Here is a 17,898-nt window from a genome sequence, read left to right on the forward strand (position 1 = left end):
TTATTAGAGAAGAAAGAATTTAGACAGTTTTTCTCTCTCTCAGTAATTGATAGGTTTGTAGCTTGAACCCATCCGCTGGAACGTTGAAGACAATATAATTACACTGCAAAGCAAGACACAAGTAGGCAAGCTTCTTCATGTTCCTCGTGCACGGGAGAGAACCGGACAGGCACCGTTCCTTCGCTTGACCCCAGTTGCTCTCGTCCGTTCTCCCGTACCACTGTTCTTTTATTGAGGTCACATGAATATGCATAAGTTCATTAACATATGACGTCTACATACACACAAAGAGTACCTTGCCTGTGTGTGTGTGTGTGTGTGTGTGTGTGTGTGTGTGTGTGTGTGTGTGTGTGTGTGGACTGCTGATCAAAGGGTCAAACATCCTTGGTCAGGAAGAGGGTAGCCTCCCCCTCACCCTAGATGGTTCATCCTAGATAACACGGTGAGGAAGTCCTGCAGTTCATCTAAACAAAGAGCACTTAGACTAGAACAGACGCAACTACGTTAATCCTACCATAAAACAATAAGACACGGTATGACCTCTCATGCTCCCAAAGTGCTGTCTAATACACACAAAGTTTGCAGACTATCAAGGATCAAAACCTCTACCAATCTACAACTAATTACAAAACTCTAAGCATATATAAGTAAATATTTCTAAGCATAAATGACAATCAACAATACAAATCTAACATTTCCCCCCTTTTTGACCTTTATGCTAGAAAAGTTCCCAGGTATGAATACCTCATGTCTGACAGTTTCAATGCAAACCTTTTTATACTCAGCATATGTCAAATCACCCTAAATTACTGAAAAGGTACACAGTTTAACAAATGTATTAGCAGTTATCCCATTCCTCATTGATCTCATCTCATGGCAAACTGCATCCCACAAACAAACAAATTGTTAATTTAATAGTGAAAATAAGAAGATAACATTTCCAAAAACATCTCAGCTTGGTGGTGCTTCCTCCGGGTGTGCACATCACATGTCTCTCTGCAGAGTGGTTTAAGCTCTGCAGGGCGTCATGAATGTCTCTTCCAGTTGTTTCCATCACTGTCCATAGGACCAGAGTCCAAATGTATGTAGAATAGACATTCAAACATACCAGTTGGTTTTGTTGTTCGTCAACATGGGTCTCAGCTATTTCCAAGCTGCAGACTTCTCAGCACTCTAGTTTTATGGCCTCTTACCAGCCCCCATCACCTGACTTCAGACCTTCGTCTTGTGAGGGGGATATTTATGACTCCTTAATTGTCCACGCTCTGCAGAAAAAGCTCTCTGTGGAAAGGGTGCTGGGTTCCGTCATCTTACTGCTGTTATGATCCCAGCAGCCTTCAGAGTGTCATCGTATGCACAGTACAGTGGCACAGCGTTAGGTGATGTTCATAGGAAACTGCTGTTATCACCACCATAGCTTCTGGTTCCTGTGCTTTTCACAGAATCATGACGTCATCCTCGAACTCCTTCTGCGCTGTCGATGGAGCTTGGCACGCTCCCCTCATCCCTCGAGTTTTCATATCCCAACGCTGCTGAAGATTTAAGGCAGAGCACGTCGTACACCTTAATTGTCTTTCTCAGCGTCAATATTGAATGTTTCATTTTATTTAACATCTTGCTGTGGGAAGTCTCCTCTTGATCTCCTGGAAGCTCAGTAGCACAGCTCTCTGTGTGATGTCTGCTGTGCTGAAGATGATCTCTGATCCTCCTGAAGCCTCTCTCCTGGCCTCAGCTCCCATCCTGTGGACGATCCTCTCAGGCACTCCTTCTCGTCATGCATAGTCCTGATTTTGGGCCTGCTGGATCTGTCTCTCTTAGGTGAGAGTTGTCATGTGTCCATCTCCTCTGCCTTCCTCCTGGTTCAGCTGTTTCCGGCACCAGCTGGGGTCCTATAAGGATGAGCGTCGTAGTCAAGGTAACCAAGAGGGTCCTGGTCGCACACAGGTCCGTCACGCCTCGCACTTGGTTGCCCTAGAGTTGATCAGAGGCTGGAGGTTGAAGTGCGAGCTTACCCTACGGGGGCTCAATCAGCACTCCCCCCTCACCACTGAAACAACCAAGTGTGAGATTTCTCTATTGTGCTGTCTTGAGGGTGCCGGGGTTTCCTGGGACCTCGACCTCTTGCAGTGGCTCTGATAAATCCAGGAGGGTCTCTCGCTATTTTGCAGGCAGTTAAAATGGTCCTTGCTGTGGCTCCAAGGTCTGATCTCATGATGGGCCCCAACCAGCTTGACCTTTGACCTCAACCACTGCCTGGTCCTGTCAGCTATGCGCTTCTCACTGGGCAACAAACATTAGCAACACAGTGACCATTGGTGGTCAGACGCAGGTCGACAGGTTCCAGAGGTGCCATAAAAAGACCATAAAGTTAGCCATCTATAGCTGTGGAAAGAAGTAACACCAGTTCTCAACACAGGAAATTTCACACATGTTATTCACATTATCAAAGTAACCTTCACATTTTCCCATCAACACAATGCAACAGCATCACCACTCATAACCTGTAAACACAGTTTTCCTCACACATAAACCCAGAAATCCTGTAGTAGGAAAAAACATCAACCAGTTGTCCTGGTATAAATTGCATCATCAATTCACATGAAGAACTGGCATGCTGTAAGAAAAGAAAATGCAAATATTAGCGCTTGCGCAGGCGTATGCATACTTTGTCACAGTTATCTCTGTGAGCAACTCAAGCCTATGAATAACACACCTGATAAATGCACAGACACAGAAAATGGCATTTAAAAGGTTAAATCATCATGCAACCTTGAGTGTTGCTGTCATCTTTCTGCTCCTGTAAAAGGAAACACATGGGTTCATCTGCACCTTTGTCAGGTGGGGGTTAACTTCACACAATCATGTTCAGTCAGTCAGTTATTTTAAAATTCTTACTCATTCACTCAGTGGTTCCTTCTTTTGCTAATTGTGGAAATTATCATCGCATTCGTTTCCACGCTCAGCAAAACGACGTTATTTCAAAAAGAAAAATAATTTAGACTGGATTTCCTCGTTGAATCCTTTTTGGGGGGGACTCTCATTTCCTAATTGTCCCAAATAAGTGGCTTTCTCCTGAGCCCATTTTAAATGTGGAGAAACTCACTTGCAACAATTGTCTTGACGACGTGTAACGCTTTTAATTCCCGACTTGCAGATCTGCTCAAAGAAAAGAAATTCACAAGCAAAAATCAGTGCTTGTTCAAAAATGAAAAATAAAAAATAACAGAGATTATCAAACCAAACTTTCAGTGCACTGTGAAAGTATCAAAATAAAAAGGCCTTGTTAAGTCATGACACAAACTCCTCATCAACTTCACAACAGGAGAAGAATCATCAGCTAGATTCACTCCAAACCAACCATCAGCTGCACAACACACCACATAACTATGAGTTTAATCACCAGGTCTGTGCTCTTCACTCATTTAGGCCACAGATCTATTTTATTCAATTTTTCCTTTTTCCCTTCATCATAAAACATGTGACATGCTGTCATGCACTTCACAAAAGAAGTTTGTTCTGACGTATTCAGAGTTGTGTATCTAAATACAGGATTCACTCGCACATCAAAACAGGAAACTCAGTGTTTTAGAGTCTCCACTCAACACAACAAACTCCAACACATCCCATTCACTCGTGCTAGAATTCAGTCACCTTTCATTAATCTAAAAACCAATCAAATAATTTGCATATCGGCTATTAACCCACTAAGTTGACAGGACAACAGAAATGCATGTTCAAAATGTTATCACTAAAAGAGAATTTCCCTCATACAGTAAATTTAGTAGTAAACTTGTGCTGCATCAATCAAGCAGGAAGCTTCTCCCAATTTACTATATTAACACTAAATTTATTATCTGATCACTAGTTGGTCAAACCAGAATCTTTTTTCCCACAAAAGTTTAAATTGTTGTCCTGCAACCTAGAGAGTCAATTTTTTGCATTGGATAAATTCAGCATTTGATAACAAGTGTCTGCTAAATTGACACTATTTTAGCACTGATGAAAGATAACAAGCTAATTTTCATTGCATGTGTGTTTGTTATTAGGCAGGTTTAATGCATGTCTGTGGAGCTGCATATCCAACAGAGCATGTTCTCTGCCTTTCCTACACATTTCTCTGCTATTATTTGATCACTTCTTAACTAATGTGCTATGAGTCCACTGGTTTTTGCATCACACGAGGTGACTTGGACAAGATGATAAACAGACTCACACGCTTAAGATGTTGTCTAATCTTCATAAGCTCTCTTGTGTTTGTGTTAGTAGGGTTAATGCATGTTGTGCTTGTGTGTGTGATTTTGTATATGTTTCTATTTTTGCAGTGTTTCAGACTCCTTCACAATTTTCCAACTTAAGCAGTCAGTTTTGTTTTTCCCAGGTTTGCTAACCCAAATTTTGATTTCCCACATTAAATAATTCCTCTGTGTTCTCACCTAGTCTTCTCACTCTGTTGTCCTCTCACTCTGTTGTCCTCTCCCACTTCAACAGTCCAACAGCCGGCAGTTCTCCTTCAGCTTTGTCCTGTATTCCACTGTCTCTTCTTGCCATTTTACTCCACAGGTGGCAAATGTCAAACTCCAACTGTTCAGTTCTCCTCAAACGTTTTCTTCACATGCACAGTGAAGTCACAGCCTGTTGTAAACACAGTGCCATCCATCCGATCAGTCAGGATGATGGGTTTGCTCTTCTTCTCTGATGCTGTTTGTCCACATTGCTGCTGCTTTGCTGGGACTCTTTGCTCAGGACTTGCTGCTGTCTCTTTATCATGTTATTGCTTTGGAGCTGCATTCCTTGTCTTCAGGGAGGGGTGAGAGCTTGCTTGCTTGTGAGGTTGAGAGACACATGGCGCTGTAAATAAGTCAGCCAGAAACTTGGCCTGCATGTTTCCAATGATGTTGAAATATAACTTTCTTCCGACTGCTGCATGTGGAAAATTGATTCAGGTCTGCTTTTCACCTGAAAGTGACAAACTAAGACATTTTCATTATTATCATCACTGCTTAATCAACACACATCTCTCTCTCTGTTTTTGTGAACAATCCTTTCTTAAAAGCAAAAAATAAAATCGTGGTTGTTTTTGGCTGATCAACACAAAACCTTTTCCCTATGATTTATTTTTCATCTACAATATAAATTCTTCCTCTTTTTCATTTGCATAAATAAATCACATGGCCGATGATACCATGGTGATCCATAAATATAATCACCAGTTTATTAAATTATTTTTAACCCAACAAAACAAATAAACAAAAACATGATGCTGATGCTACACACACACACGAGTCAAGGTGCAGAAAAACTGCTCACGGGAACGCTGCACACTCTCTGTTTCCCCCTCTTTGAGTAGTTCCCAGACAGCTCTTGATCTGATAATGTGTAGCTTGCTCATCAGCTCAGAAAAAAAACTGCAACGCAACATCACACAGTAGTTGCATGCTCTGCCCACAGCGGCAAAGTCTTACACTTTCATATTCAATACAGCTTCTCCATCATGTACTTTTAGATGTTTCATACAGGGTTCAGCATATTAGTTGTTTTCACAGGTGTGCTCCATATCTCAACAATGGCTCATAACAAGATGACAGTCTTTCACACAGGTCAAGTGCCTCTATGCACTTCATTAGTTTAAATATTTACCTATATCACTTCACCTCACATGTCATTGTACTGAATTTAAGCAACCACAAGCTTAATGTAGATTACTTTTAACAACTATCCACCTCAATTACGTCTATGGTCTGGCACACAGGCTGTTGTCGATCAGGGCAAGCTAAAGAATAAACATTTTGTGTCAGCTGCCAGGAGCAAAGTCCAGCACAAACGTCTGTCTCCCTCCAACTCACTCTTGGTTGCTTAGAAACCCATGATAACAACAACAGTCGGTGTCACAGACCACATGTTCTGCTCCGCACACACTCACACAACAACAACAACAAAAACGACGACGACGACAACAATGACAACAACACAAAATAGGCCTACTCCGGACTCACACCGGACCGCTCGGGACCCTGACCCAGTTGTGGGACGCTCACCCACTCGCGCGACAAAACCCAATGAAGGGACGCTCGGGACACACACCCAGGGCGATTTCAAAACCGGACACTCACCGGACGCTTGGGACCCTTGGGCAATTTAACCAAAACCTCTTTTTCGGGACACAAACCCAGTTATCGCTCCACAAAGCAGCGAACTTCTCAACGCCTCGCAAAATGGCGGAGACTGCACAACGACACGGTTATAGAGTCGGCCTCTTCAAACTTACTTGGCGTTGCTTAGCGTGTAATATCAGCTTCGAATCCCGCCGATCGCCATTCATCGAGGAGAAAGATAGGCCGCGAATCCACAGGAACTTCCTGGCTGACGTCAGTCTTTCAGCGTGTCCCTCCTCCCCTCGGTGAATGCGATTCCAGGGCTCCGGCTCTCGAAGGACCAATTAATGATAGGTTTGTAGCTTGAACCCATCCGCTGGAACGTTGAAGACAATATAATTACACTGCAAAGCAAGACACAAGTAGGCAAGCTTCTTCATGTTTTTCGTGCACGGGAGAGAACCGGACAGGCACCGTTCCTTCGCTTGACCCCAGTTGCTCTCGTCCGTTTTCCCGTACCACTGTTCTTTTATTGAGGTTACATGAATATGCATAAGTTCATTAACATATGACGTCTACATACACACAAAGAGTACCTTGCCTGTGTGTGTGTGTGTGTGTGTGTGTGTGTGTGTGTGTGTGTGTGTGTGTGTGTGTGTGTGTGTGTGTGGTTTATATTGCTGTGCTTGAGAGCCGCCATCTACCGGAACCAAATTCCCTGTATGTGTCTGCACATATACTTGGCCAATAAACACGATTCTGATTCTGATCTAATGAGACATTATTAAAACAACATTTAAATACCAAAGAGCATTACAGTCACATAACTACCACCAAATTCAGTCCTGTTGCTATGACACACTTTTAATGACAAACATCAAAGGGTCAAACATCCTTGGTCAGGAAGAGGGTAGCCTCCCCCTCACCCTAGATGGTTCATCCTAGATAACACGGTGAGGAAGTCCTGCAGTTCATCTAAACAAAGAGCACTTAGACTAGAACAGACGCAACTACGTTAATCCTACCATAAAACAATAAGACACGGTATGACCTCTCATGCTCCCAAAGTGCTGTCTAATACACACAAAGTTTGCAGACTATCAAGGATCAAAACCTCTACCAATCTACAACTAATTACAAAACTCTAAGCATATATAAGTAAATATTTCTAAGCATAAATGACAATCAACAATACAAATCTAACAGTAATGCTGCAGTGATCATTTGACTTAGGGACCTGCAGCAGAGTTTGTGCCCAGAAATGTCTAATGACGTCAGACTTAAAGACCGGATAGGGACAAGAGGGACAACTCATCTATCTCTGGGGGTCCCTGAGGTAGTTGGTGTCAGGGCCCCTGGGGTGGATGAGGTTCACCCTGAGTTCCCGAAAGCTCTTGATGTTGTAGGGCTGTCTTGGTTGGCACGCCCCTACAATGTTGTGTGGAGGGGTCAGGGTCGGTACCTCTGGATTGGCAGATTGGCGTGGTTGTTTCCATCTTTAAGAAGGGAGACCAGAGGGTGAGTTCCAATTATAGGTAGAAAACTCTATGCCAAGGTGCTGGAAAGGAGAGTCTCTCTGTTATTTGAACCTTGGACACCAGAAACACAATGTTGTTTTCGACCTGGTTGCTCGCTATCTAGTGTTGGTTTAAAAAAATTGATTTCCCGATTCAAACTGATTTTAGTTTGAATAATGAAATATCGATTCATTACATCCTGAATCGATTTTTTTTTAATATAAATGATTTTTGCCAGAAAAACGCCAAAATCTCAGGTTAAAGGTCACTAAACTATTTCAACAACTGCCAAACAGCTAAAACAACAAATGAGAGCAGGTAAATGGATTCTGCAAAAATGCACCTGACGGGCATGGACATGCACGTGCTGAAAGCCGACATCTCACAGAATCTGAAGCTGCAGGTTTCATCACTCTTTGTATTTATACATAGATATAAAATATGGATATGTACTGATAAATGATCTGAATTATAATATTTCTGACTGTCAAGAGACAGACAACCACACATTCCAGATTTGCAGCCAGTAAAAAACAAATTAACCTTAGGCCTCTTTCCATAGTCACGGAGCTAAATACGCAACAATTCATATTTCATTTGAGAGAATGGTCATTGAGCACCACCTCTTTTTCCTAATCACTGTCTCTGGATATTTCTGTGTCTCTATAAACAGGTGCCAGGATGAGTGTCCCCTTGGTACTTATGGTGCTGCCTGTGCAAAGACATGTAATTGTGAAAACAACAGCAAGTGCTACCACAGCAATGGAATGTGTCTTTGTGAGCCAGGATACACAGGAAAGACATGTGATGTCCGACTGTGTCCTGAAGGAATCTATGGCCTACGTTGCGATAGGAAATGTCCGTGCTATGTCCAAAGCACTCGTGGGTATGTAGTAAATCATGTTGTCATCTTTGACACACTTTGATCTGCAGATCAGGTCAGTTTGAAGCCATTTGATTAATGCTGCCTCACGGTTCCCCGAATTCCAAAATATAACTCTGTGTTTCCTTTGTATCTTTTGGGTTTTAGCAGTTTGACATGTTGCGTGTATAGATTTGTGTATATGACCGCTGTGTCTGTAGACAACTGAGTGTAGTGATCAGTTAGCCTAGCACAGCTGGTGGGCTGCATGTGTCATTGCAGATAACAGCTGTTCTGCTTCTTTCTCAATGGGACTGCTGTGTCAGCTACACCATCTGTCAGTCAAACTCTGTTACTATCAAATATAGCCACATTTCACCTGTATTACTACAGTTAACCCACACACTGAAAAATGAAAAAAGTCTTCCTCAGGTATATTGTAATTAATTTTTAGATTTAGATTTTTGATAGTTTGATAGTTTGATTAGGTTTTTTGTTTTGTTTTTGTTTTTGTTTTTTCAGATTTAGACCAAGACAGCTAGAAGAAACACTTATGGCCTGATTTGCCTGTTGCCACTGCTGTTAGGCTTTCAGTATGTTTCCAGTGAGCACTGTTTGGATGTAGAGAAATTGTACAAGCTAAAAGAAAAGCTAAAGCTCAGTCCCACAGGGAAGCATGACAGTGCACTTCATATTTGTAGCTAACTGCAGAAATGCTACTAGTGTGTTAGCTAACCTTTGAGATTAAATACTAGAGATAGTCACTGATCTTAAAAAAAACAGGTCATAGAAAAATTTGTTTCAAGCACACTAAATACTTTAAGTAGGAAATAGTACTGACTAGTAGGAATCTTGACTGTAGGAAACACCTCAACAAAGTTTATAACTATTATCGTTTTCTCTCTTGTCACCAGCTGCCACCCGATATCAGGGGAGTGCACATGTCTGCCTGGTTGGTCAGGTCTCTACTGCAATGAGACGTGCACTCCAGGATTTTATGGCGAGTCCTGTCAGCAGGTGTGCCAGTGCCAGAATGGTGCTGATTGCCACAGTGTCACTGGAGAGTGTATCTGTGCTCCAGGCTTCACGGTAAACCCATATATTAGTATGTGTTAATGCCAGTGAGTGTTTTATGTCACAAATCATAAATATGTGATGCATGATATCAGACCTAAGTATACTGCACACGGTACATGCAATATTGTAAGACACTGCTGTAATCATATTGCATGTTTTTTGAAAAGCAGCAATGTGATGCATTGCTGTCTAAATTCAGTAATCACTGCAGTTAGTAAGCAGCATAAACAGAGCTGCAAAATGCAAAACCATCTGTTTCCAAATAATAACACATTAATAACCTATGAAGCTAGGCTGTGCTAGGATGCCACCTGTCATGAAATTATTCACTTCTAAGTATCCCACATTAGAACAAAGTGTAAGTGATTAGGAACAATAGCATAAAAGTGGTGGGCCACATAAAATACTGAGGCATACGGATCACCACTTTTAATAATAATAATGGATTGCATTTATATAGCGCTTTTCGGGGCCCTCAAAGCACTTTACAATTCCACTATTCATTCACTCTCACATTCACACACTGGTGGAGGCAGCTACAGTTGTAGCTACAGCTGCCCTGGGGCAGACTGATAGAAGCGAGGCTGCCATATCGCACCATCGGCCCCTCTGGCCATCACCAGCAGGCGGCAGGTGAAGTGTCTTGCCCAAGGACACAATGACCGAGACTTGGCTCGAACCGGCAACCTTCCGGTTACAAGACAAACTGCCAACTCTTTGAGCCACGATCGCCCCGCAGAGTCAGTAGCTACAGAACTCCAAATTTCCTCTGGCCTTCAGATTAGCTCAAGAACATGAGATAGAGAGCTTCATGGAATTCCTTTTTCATGGCCCAGCAGCTGCATCCAAGCACAATGCAAAATGTTGGATGCACACTGCCACCGGACTCCAGAGCAGTGGAGACATGTTGACTGGTGTGATGAATCGTGTCTCTTCATCTGGCAATCTGGGGAACAAGTCTAGGTTTGATATTTGCCAGGAAAAATGTATTTGGTCTAACTGCATTGTACCAAGTCTAAAGTTTGGCGGAGGGGGATTATGGCTACCTTCACACTGCAGGTCTTAATGCTCAATTCCGATTTTTTGATCAAATTCGATTTTTTTGTCTGCTTGTTCACGCTACAAATAAAATGTGACAGCAAACACGTTCTAGTGTGAACGCTCAAAGCGGCAAAAGAAGACGTCACACACAACGCACTCTGTTTAGACCCAGACCAAACAGTATTGTTTGACTGATGGCCGTTAATATAAAGACTTTTTTCCTACTTTACGTTTCCCAATTTTGCTTTATGTTATAAAGTTATTTTGTTATTTGCAAGTGGCTGTTTTAGAGAGGAGCGGTGCTTCAAAGGATAGTTGCAGATTTCTGTCAGAATCTGCAGATTATACAGTACAAATAAAATGTTCACATTTCTCCAATACTGTCTTCCCAACAGTTTCACTGACATCTACACTGGATGGCCAGGAAGCGTTCACGATGTCTTCTCCGCCGCTGATAATTGGCGTCTGTCTTGTGTCAGTGATGTAAAAGACGGATTTAATGCGACATGACCGTTCAAACAGCAGTCGCTTTCTAAAACATCAGATATGTATCGGAAAATGACCCAGGTCAGATTTGAAAATATCGGATTTGTGCTGTTCACACTGTCATACCATGATCGGATATGGGTCGCATAGGGTCAAAAAAGTCGGATTTGATGCGCTTTCGCCTGCAGTGTGAACGTAGCCTAAGTTGTGGGGTTGTTTTGCAGGAGTTGGGCATTCCCATAAACACCTTCCCAGAGGCGTTGAAGCTGTTATAGGTGTAAATAGCAGCTGTTATAGCTACTGTAAACCCTATGCATTAAGAATGGGATGTGAAGGCAGAGGGGTGCATAATTCTGGCAATTTAAATGGGAGTTATTTGGCAATGAAGGAAATGTTGCAGAGTAATGCAAGCAGTATTTTCTGCTGGGAATTGTTAATGCATGTTGTTCATGGGAAATCTATTTGCCTTTCTTAAGTAAGATACATAATACAAGCACAAGTTATACTTCCAAACACTGTGTGGGCCCATTAACCCGCCTGACTGCCTTATTCACAACCATCATTCCAGTATAGATTAATGTTTCAAAAATTACCAACAAACAAATGGATAATGTGAGGCTCTGCCCGTACTGTTATTGCATATGTGGCTTTGTAGAAAGATCTAGTGGCAACAGGTTGAAACGTCGACAAAATGTGCAATTCTGTTTTCAGAAAAAAGCTCTTAATTATTTTCCTTTTTCACACACTTACACATGATAGTTTTGTCTGTCTGGACACAACTATTTTGGGACTGTTGAAATTTTTAGAAAATCTAAATATTTGCTTCCTTTCCTAGAGTTGGGTTCCCTACTTACTTGTCTCCTACTCTGTAAGTGAAAGCAAAATGGGTTAGCTTAGCAACGAGTGTAGTCAAAGCTCAGAATTATTCCTCACAACATCAATTCCTTTGAATAATGTAGCTTGTGAGGCTACATTATGTGCTTAAAGAATTGTGTCAAGGCAACCAGTTCTCCAGCCACAGTAGTCGTATCCAAATAGATTCAGTGAGCAATTGTTTGCATTTTGGGTTCTATATAGATGTGGCAATATGATCCTCATCTATACAGAATCCAAAATCTTAAATCTCCTGCTTATAATATTCTAAGAAGCTGATAGGAAATAGTTTGTTTCATTTTTGCATGTATTACACTGCCATGAAAAATAACATCTAAGAAATGTTTGGTTGCCTCTCTTTAAGTGGCTATGCAGCTACACTCAAACATTTTAAACAGCCATAATGAAGCTATCCAAAGCTATAAGGCACGCAGAAAAGAAACAAGAGTAAAAGAAGAGTGGCTCAGAAGTCTTTAATGTGCTATGTGACTATGTCAAATACAGTTTGATGAACTGTCCCTTCAGGTCTGTTGATGATCAAACTTTACACAAAAGACAAAAGCAAGCAAAGTTACCAAAAAATGAAACTGTGTTGTTTTCATCGTCACTGTTAGCATTTTGTCTGTTAATCTTCTCAGGGTCCCATATGTTCAGTGCCATGCCCAGCAGGAACATTTGGTGTGAACTGCTCCTCCAGCTGCAACTGTAAGAACAAAGCTAAGTGTTCCCCCATAGATGGATCCTGTTCCTGTAAGCCAGGTTAGTTACTGTTAATATAACCCCTGCATTTGCTACAAGTTACAGCCATTTCTCTATATAGTTCCCCTGGATTGGTTATTAATATCCTTCTGATAAACACTTGATGAGTCAAACGTTTGACTCATCACATCTAAAATATTCCCAGGTCCATAGTGCACTGTTGCTGAGATAAAGCAGTATTTGCTCTGAATGATAACTGAATATAGGAATCCAAGAATTTAAACTAAAGTCAAAGGATTGCAAAAGTTAAATAAGTATTGTCTAAATTCATGAGCACTGCCTGTAGAAGCCTAGAATGAAAATGCGAGGTCAGAGACTTTGCCTTCCTAGTCCAGCAACACCTTTATCTCCTCTGCACACACATTAGAGCCTGCAACACATTTTGTGATGCTCACCTTGCTTCTCTTCACTAACATTTGTTTAACTGATCTTTTTCAATAGTCTCTTTTGTCCCCACAATATAAAAAATAACCTTCATCAATGTCCATAGTTGTGTTTTTATTTCTATGGTACAGTATCATTCTGTGTAGGCTTTCGAGTTTTCTCTCTCCCTCTCTCTTTCAAAACTCGGTCAAATGAAGTAAATATTCTACACTATATTTGAGCACTAGTTCAACTAGTTCAGTTTATCAAATTAATACAAATCTCAGTTCGTGTGTTATATTAATACAGAAATATTTTGATCTTTGTGCTGCACTGAATAAAAATGCTTTCATAAGTTAATCAAAAGTAAGGTTTACATGTGTTCAAATATAAATTACCTTGTCTAATCAGGGTGGCATGGGTTAGACTGCTCCATCAACTGTCCCAGTGGCACCTGGGGTTTGGGATGTGGTTCCGCATGCATTTGTGGGAACGGAGGAGCGTGCAACCCACTGGATGGTCACTGTACCTGTGCTCCGGGCTGGAGAGGAGAGAGATGTGAACTCCACTGTCAGGTGAGTTATAGGATTATATGGAAGCTCCCAAAGTTTTTTGGAAAAGAAAATCATTGTTCTATGTTTTATCACTACTTTCAAAAAAGTGGTATCTTATTAAATTTGTAAATAGAATTCAAACAACAAAAATACAAATCATTTAAATGTTATATTTGAATAAATATAGTACAAAGACAAAATCTGATATTGAGAAGTTTGAACGTTTTTGAACTGTTTTTGGACCTCAGCTTTTAATAACACTAAACATCTGTATTTTGAAACGGAGCCAAACCACACCTCAGACCATACACCATATTTTTGATTATCTTGATAACCAAATGCCACATGTCATATGAATGAACATGTTTTTACATTTCTTCATGGATTGCCTTGTTTGTTTGTTTTTTCCCCTTAGGATGGTACCTATGGTCTGGATTGTAAAGAACGCTGTGACTGCAATCATGCTGATGGATGTCACCACGCTGCTGGTCACTGCCGCTGTTTGGCTGGATGGACGGGTAATACCTAATTACAATGTGCCATGTGTCATAAACTGGCTGTGAAGCAGGCAGCGTAGGACCCAAATGCAGATTCACAGACAGAACTTTAACAAAAACAAACAAACACAGCTTTTATTATAGGATATAAAATACTGTCACGGCGAGTGAGATGAGCCGTGTGGAGATGATAAAGGAGGATCCAATCGCAAGCACTTGTAAAGGTGTGAAGGTGGTTTATTGAACACAAAGTACAAAATAGAAAAACGGCAAACGGGACTGCAGACTGTCTAAACTGAGAACAACTAAACTACAAGACACGAACCAGAGCACGAACATGAAGGAGGATGGGCAGAGGTAAGTGACGATGGACAGCAGGGAGAACACACAGATGAAACATGGTGGATACACAGACGGACCAGCGGCTACTACAACAGAAGACACGACTTAAATTAAGTCTGCATGCTAAGATTGTATTCAAAATGCGGAGGTCTGCATTTAACATAATTATTGGGCTTTAAAACTGACACTCTGTCGGGTCTTTGCCTTCTTTAGGAAGATCCAGTATTATGGCCTCTGTCCAGGATGGGACCATTGTTTTTTACTGTAAGGCGTAATTAAAAGCTTATGATGCCTTACTCTCCCTTTTTTTCTTCTTTTTGTGATCTTCACCAGGGGGGGTTGGCAGGGGGCTTTGCTGCTGATCCTCAATTAGACCTCTAAAAAATAGCAATGGACTCACTTCTCCTTCAGCATCAATAGATGTTTTGGTTTTTTTCATTCACATTCAGGATTGCAGTCTTTGATAGTCAAATTAATGTAAGAATGTACTGCAATGATGGAAACACATCTGTGCGTGTGAACAGGTATCCACTGTGACAGCGTGTGTGCAGAGGGCCACTGGGGTCCAAACTGCTCCCTCCCCTGTAACTGTAAGAATGGAGCATCCTGCTCTCCAGATGAAGGAACCTGTGAGTGTGCTCCAGGATACAGAGGCCCAACCTGTCAGAGAAGTAAGTCCTACATCAACACCACACAATACTGTAAAATCATCACATAGGTTGTGGTGAGCTAAAATGATATATAGGTTTACTTAACCTCACTCTGATTTAATAGTTATTATAGACATCAATAGTCATGATTAATATCAGTGTTGTTAAAAAAAAAAGAAGTCTGGAACAGAAATAAACCTTGTTTTCACATTTGAAAGAAAAAATGAACATCAAAAGCAAAATGTGATATGATTAACCTGCATCTGATGATTTAAACTAGGGGCTTTAAAATATTTTGACATGGTTCAATTAAAATATTTGTACTTATTATCTTAACTCGTTTAATGTTAAAATATATAACAGGAAGGTCCATAAGTATTTGGACAATGACACAAATGATGACACAAGTATTTTAAGTCAAACACGTAACTACAGATTTTCTGTTTTAATGTAAGGAGTTTAACGAAAGTATTACACTAACTGTTCAGGGATTGCAGCTTTTCATATACATAGTCAGATATTTTTACAGGCTCAAAAGTGATCTGAGCATTTAATGACAAGAAGTCCCATGGCCAAGTGAGGCCTGTTGGCTTATTATTCCATGAGAAGTTGAAAGATGTGGAGCTGAGAGGTGTCAATGCAAATAAAGTCAACATAAGGTGGAAAACCAAATTTTATCAGAAACACCAAAAACTTTAGGAGCGATCAAATGAATTAACTTTAGTTAATAAAAGCTAAAGCGTGAATGTCTGCCAGGCTTCACAACACCCACTCGAGGAGGTAGGGTATCATTGTCAAAGTCTATAATCAAGAAATATCCTCACACAGTTAAATACAGAAGGCAAACAACTGATATACAATCACTTACTTTACTTTACTTTATTGATTTATATAGCACTCTTCACTGGCTATAATCAAGAGTGGGAAGGCTTGGGTACTGTCCCAGAAAGTAGAGTCAACAAAGTCAGAGAACAGCAACTCTTGAGTAAGGTGTGTTTTCTTATGCTTGAATGATTAATGTCAAATGATTAAATGGCCTAATAGCATCACTCAGCAAATGGTCAGGTGCAAGGCCTGAACTAAAAATGGGTGGAAAAGAATCAATCTTCAAAAAAGACATTTAAAAGACCTTCAAAAAGCGTGGAGAAGATAACTTCTCTGGCTCCTTTTAACTAAAATATAAATACATTTAAGGTGGCTCAAGAGTTTTGCACAGTACTGTAAAATCCACTAGGATGGTGGACAGAGGAATAAAATTACCACAAAAAATATCCCCTCACTGTCCACAAATATATGATCCAACAATTTTATAAATTGCATGTTGTGTTTGCTCTGTTTTGCTCGCAGTCTGCTCGCCAGGTTATTTTGGTCACCACTGCAGTCAGACCTGTCCACAATGTGTCCATAGTAATGGACCATGTCACCACATAACAGGACAGTGTGAATGTCTGCCAGGCTTCAAGGGAGCACTGTGTAATGAGGGTGAGTGACAGGCCACATACTGTTGCTTCCAAGAAACAAATGCTGGTCACGTAATTCAACTAGTGTAGGTAAAGGGTTAGTGGTCAAGCTTCCTGTTAATGTTAATCTTTGATGTAATATTCTGAGTAAAGTATGACACATGTTAACACATGTCTATACAGTGTGTCCCAGCGGTCGTTTTGGGAAGAAGTGTGCCCAGAGCTGCAGCTGCACAAACAATGGAACCTGTCATCCTATCGATGGCTCCTGTCAGTGTTATCCAGGATGGATTGGCAGTGACTGCTCTCAATGTGGGTTTACTCTGGAAATAATTATATATTGCAATTTATATATGCTTGATAATGTTACCGCCCTGTATTATTCTTCGTTATGAAAAAATTATTGTGCTGTGAAAGGTTCTTTAGAAAAGATTATTTAGCCATCAACTGGTTCTAGCACTAACATTTGATTATCACATTTTGTAGCTTGTCCAACTGGTCACTGGGGACCCAACTGCATCCACACATGTAACTGCCACAATGGAGCATACTGCAGCGCTTATGATGGAGAATGCAAGTGCAGCCCAGGATGGACTGGCCTCTACTGCACACAGCGTCAGTCAAATTGCAAACACACATACACATAAACACACACCCAAGTTATGTCATTTAGTCCAAATTGTAAATGGTTAAGAGAAAGACAAATTTTTGTTCTGCCATTGTCGAGCATTGCCATGCTCAAACTGAAAAAACAAATGATAAGAAACAATCCAAGGGCCCAAACCTTTCTTGGCAGTTTTTACTTTTTATAGTATTTCTATATATTAATTTCACTTTCTTTCTTTTGTTTTTTTACTTTAAGAAAATAGTTTAAGTTTGTAGTGCAGTAAAAATCAGATAAGGGTGGCATGACAGATGTTTAGACAAACATTATGTAGGAGTAAGTAAAAAGTATTGATTTGTAAATAACTGGACATGGAAAAGTTGTTATACATGTATATAAATATAACTTGTTATATAATATTATACTACAATTTTTCTAACTAACTTGCACCTCATTCTCTTTCTCTTAGCAATACTTTCTTTAAAGATTTAACACATTTTGTTGTCAACTTGAAAGAAAGGTTATGTATAGGATGTGTACTGTAAAAATGAGATCGGAGGTCAAATGGGACAGGATATTTGATGCAAACTCTAATGTGATATGTCGAATCCCCATATACCAGTATCATTTCCTAAATGTTTCCAATACAAAAAAAGGTAGTTCAATAAGGAGAGATAATTTGGAAGAAATGAACATAATTCGTTGCAATAGAAAAATTAAT

The 17,898-nt window shown here is 40.6% G+C and overlaps 1 protein-coding gene across 1 annotated transcript in view; it reads left to right on the forward strand.

Annotated features, from left to right (window-relative positions):
- Positions 1 to 17,898, forward strand: part of megf10 (multiple EGF-like-domains 10) — a 63,394-nt gene that overhangs the window by 25,443 nt on the left and 20,053 nt on the right. The window contains exons 9-17 of the mRNA XM_085280563.1: positions 8,283 to 8,495; positions 9,386 to 9,560; positions 12,587 to 12,707; positions 13,482 to 13,645; positions 14,040 to 14,142; positions 14,988 to 15,134; positions 16,461 to 16,595; positions 16,757 to 16,885; positions 17,060 to 17,188. Of these exons, the coding sequence (XP_085136689.1) occupies positions 8,283 to 8,495; positions 9,386 to 9,560; positions 12,587 to 12,707; positions 13,482 to 13,645; positions 14,040 to 14,142; positions 14,988 to 15,134; positions 16,461 to 16,595; positions 16,757 to 16,885; positions 17,060 to 17,188 (1,316 nt within the window). The remainder of the gene's footprint in view (positions 1 to 8,282; positions 8,496 to 9,385; positions 9,561 to 12,586; positions 12,708 to 13,481; positions 13,646 to 14,039; positions 14,143 to 14,987; positions 15,135 to 16,460; positions 16,596 to 16,756; positions 16,886 to 17,059; positions 17,189 to 17,898) is intronic.

Source organism: Mchenga conophoros, linkage group LG7 (assembly GCF_057382185.1).
Source record: "Mchenga conophoros isolate Kocher_MC1m ecotype Shallow Benthic linkage group LG7, M_conophoros_male_GT1.1, whole genome shotgun sequence".
In the NCBI taxonomy this organism is placed as follows: domain Eukaryota; kingdom Metazoa; phylum Chordata; class Actinopteri; order Cichliformes; family Cichlidae; genus Mchenga; species Mchenga conophoros.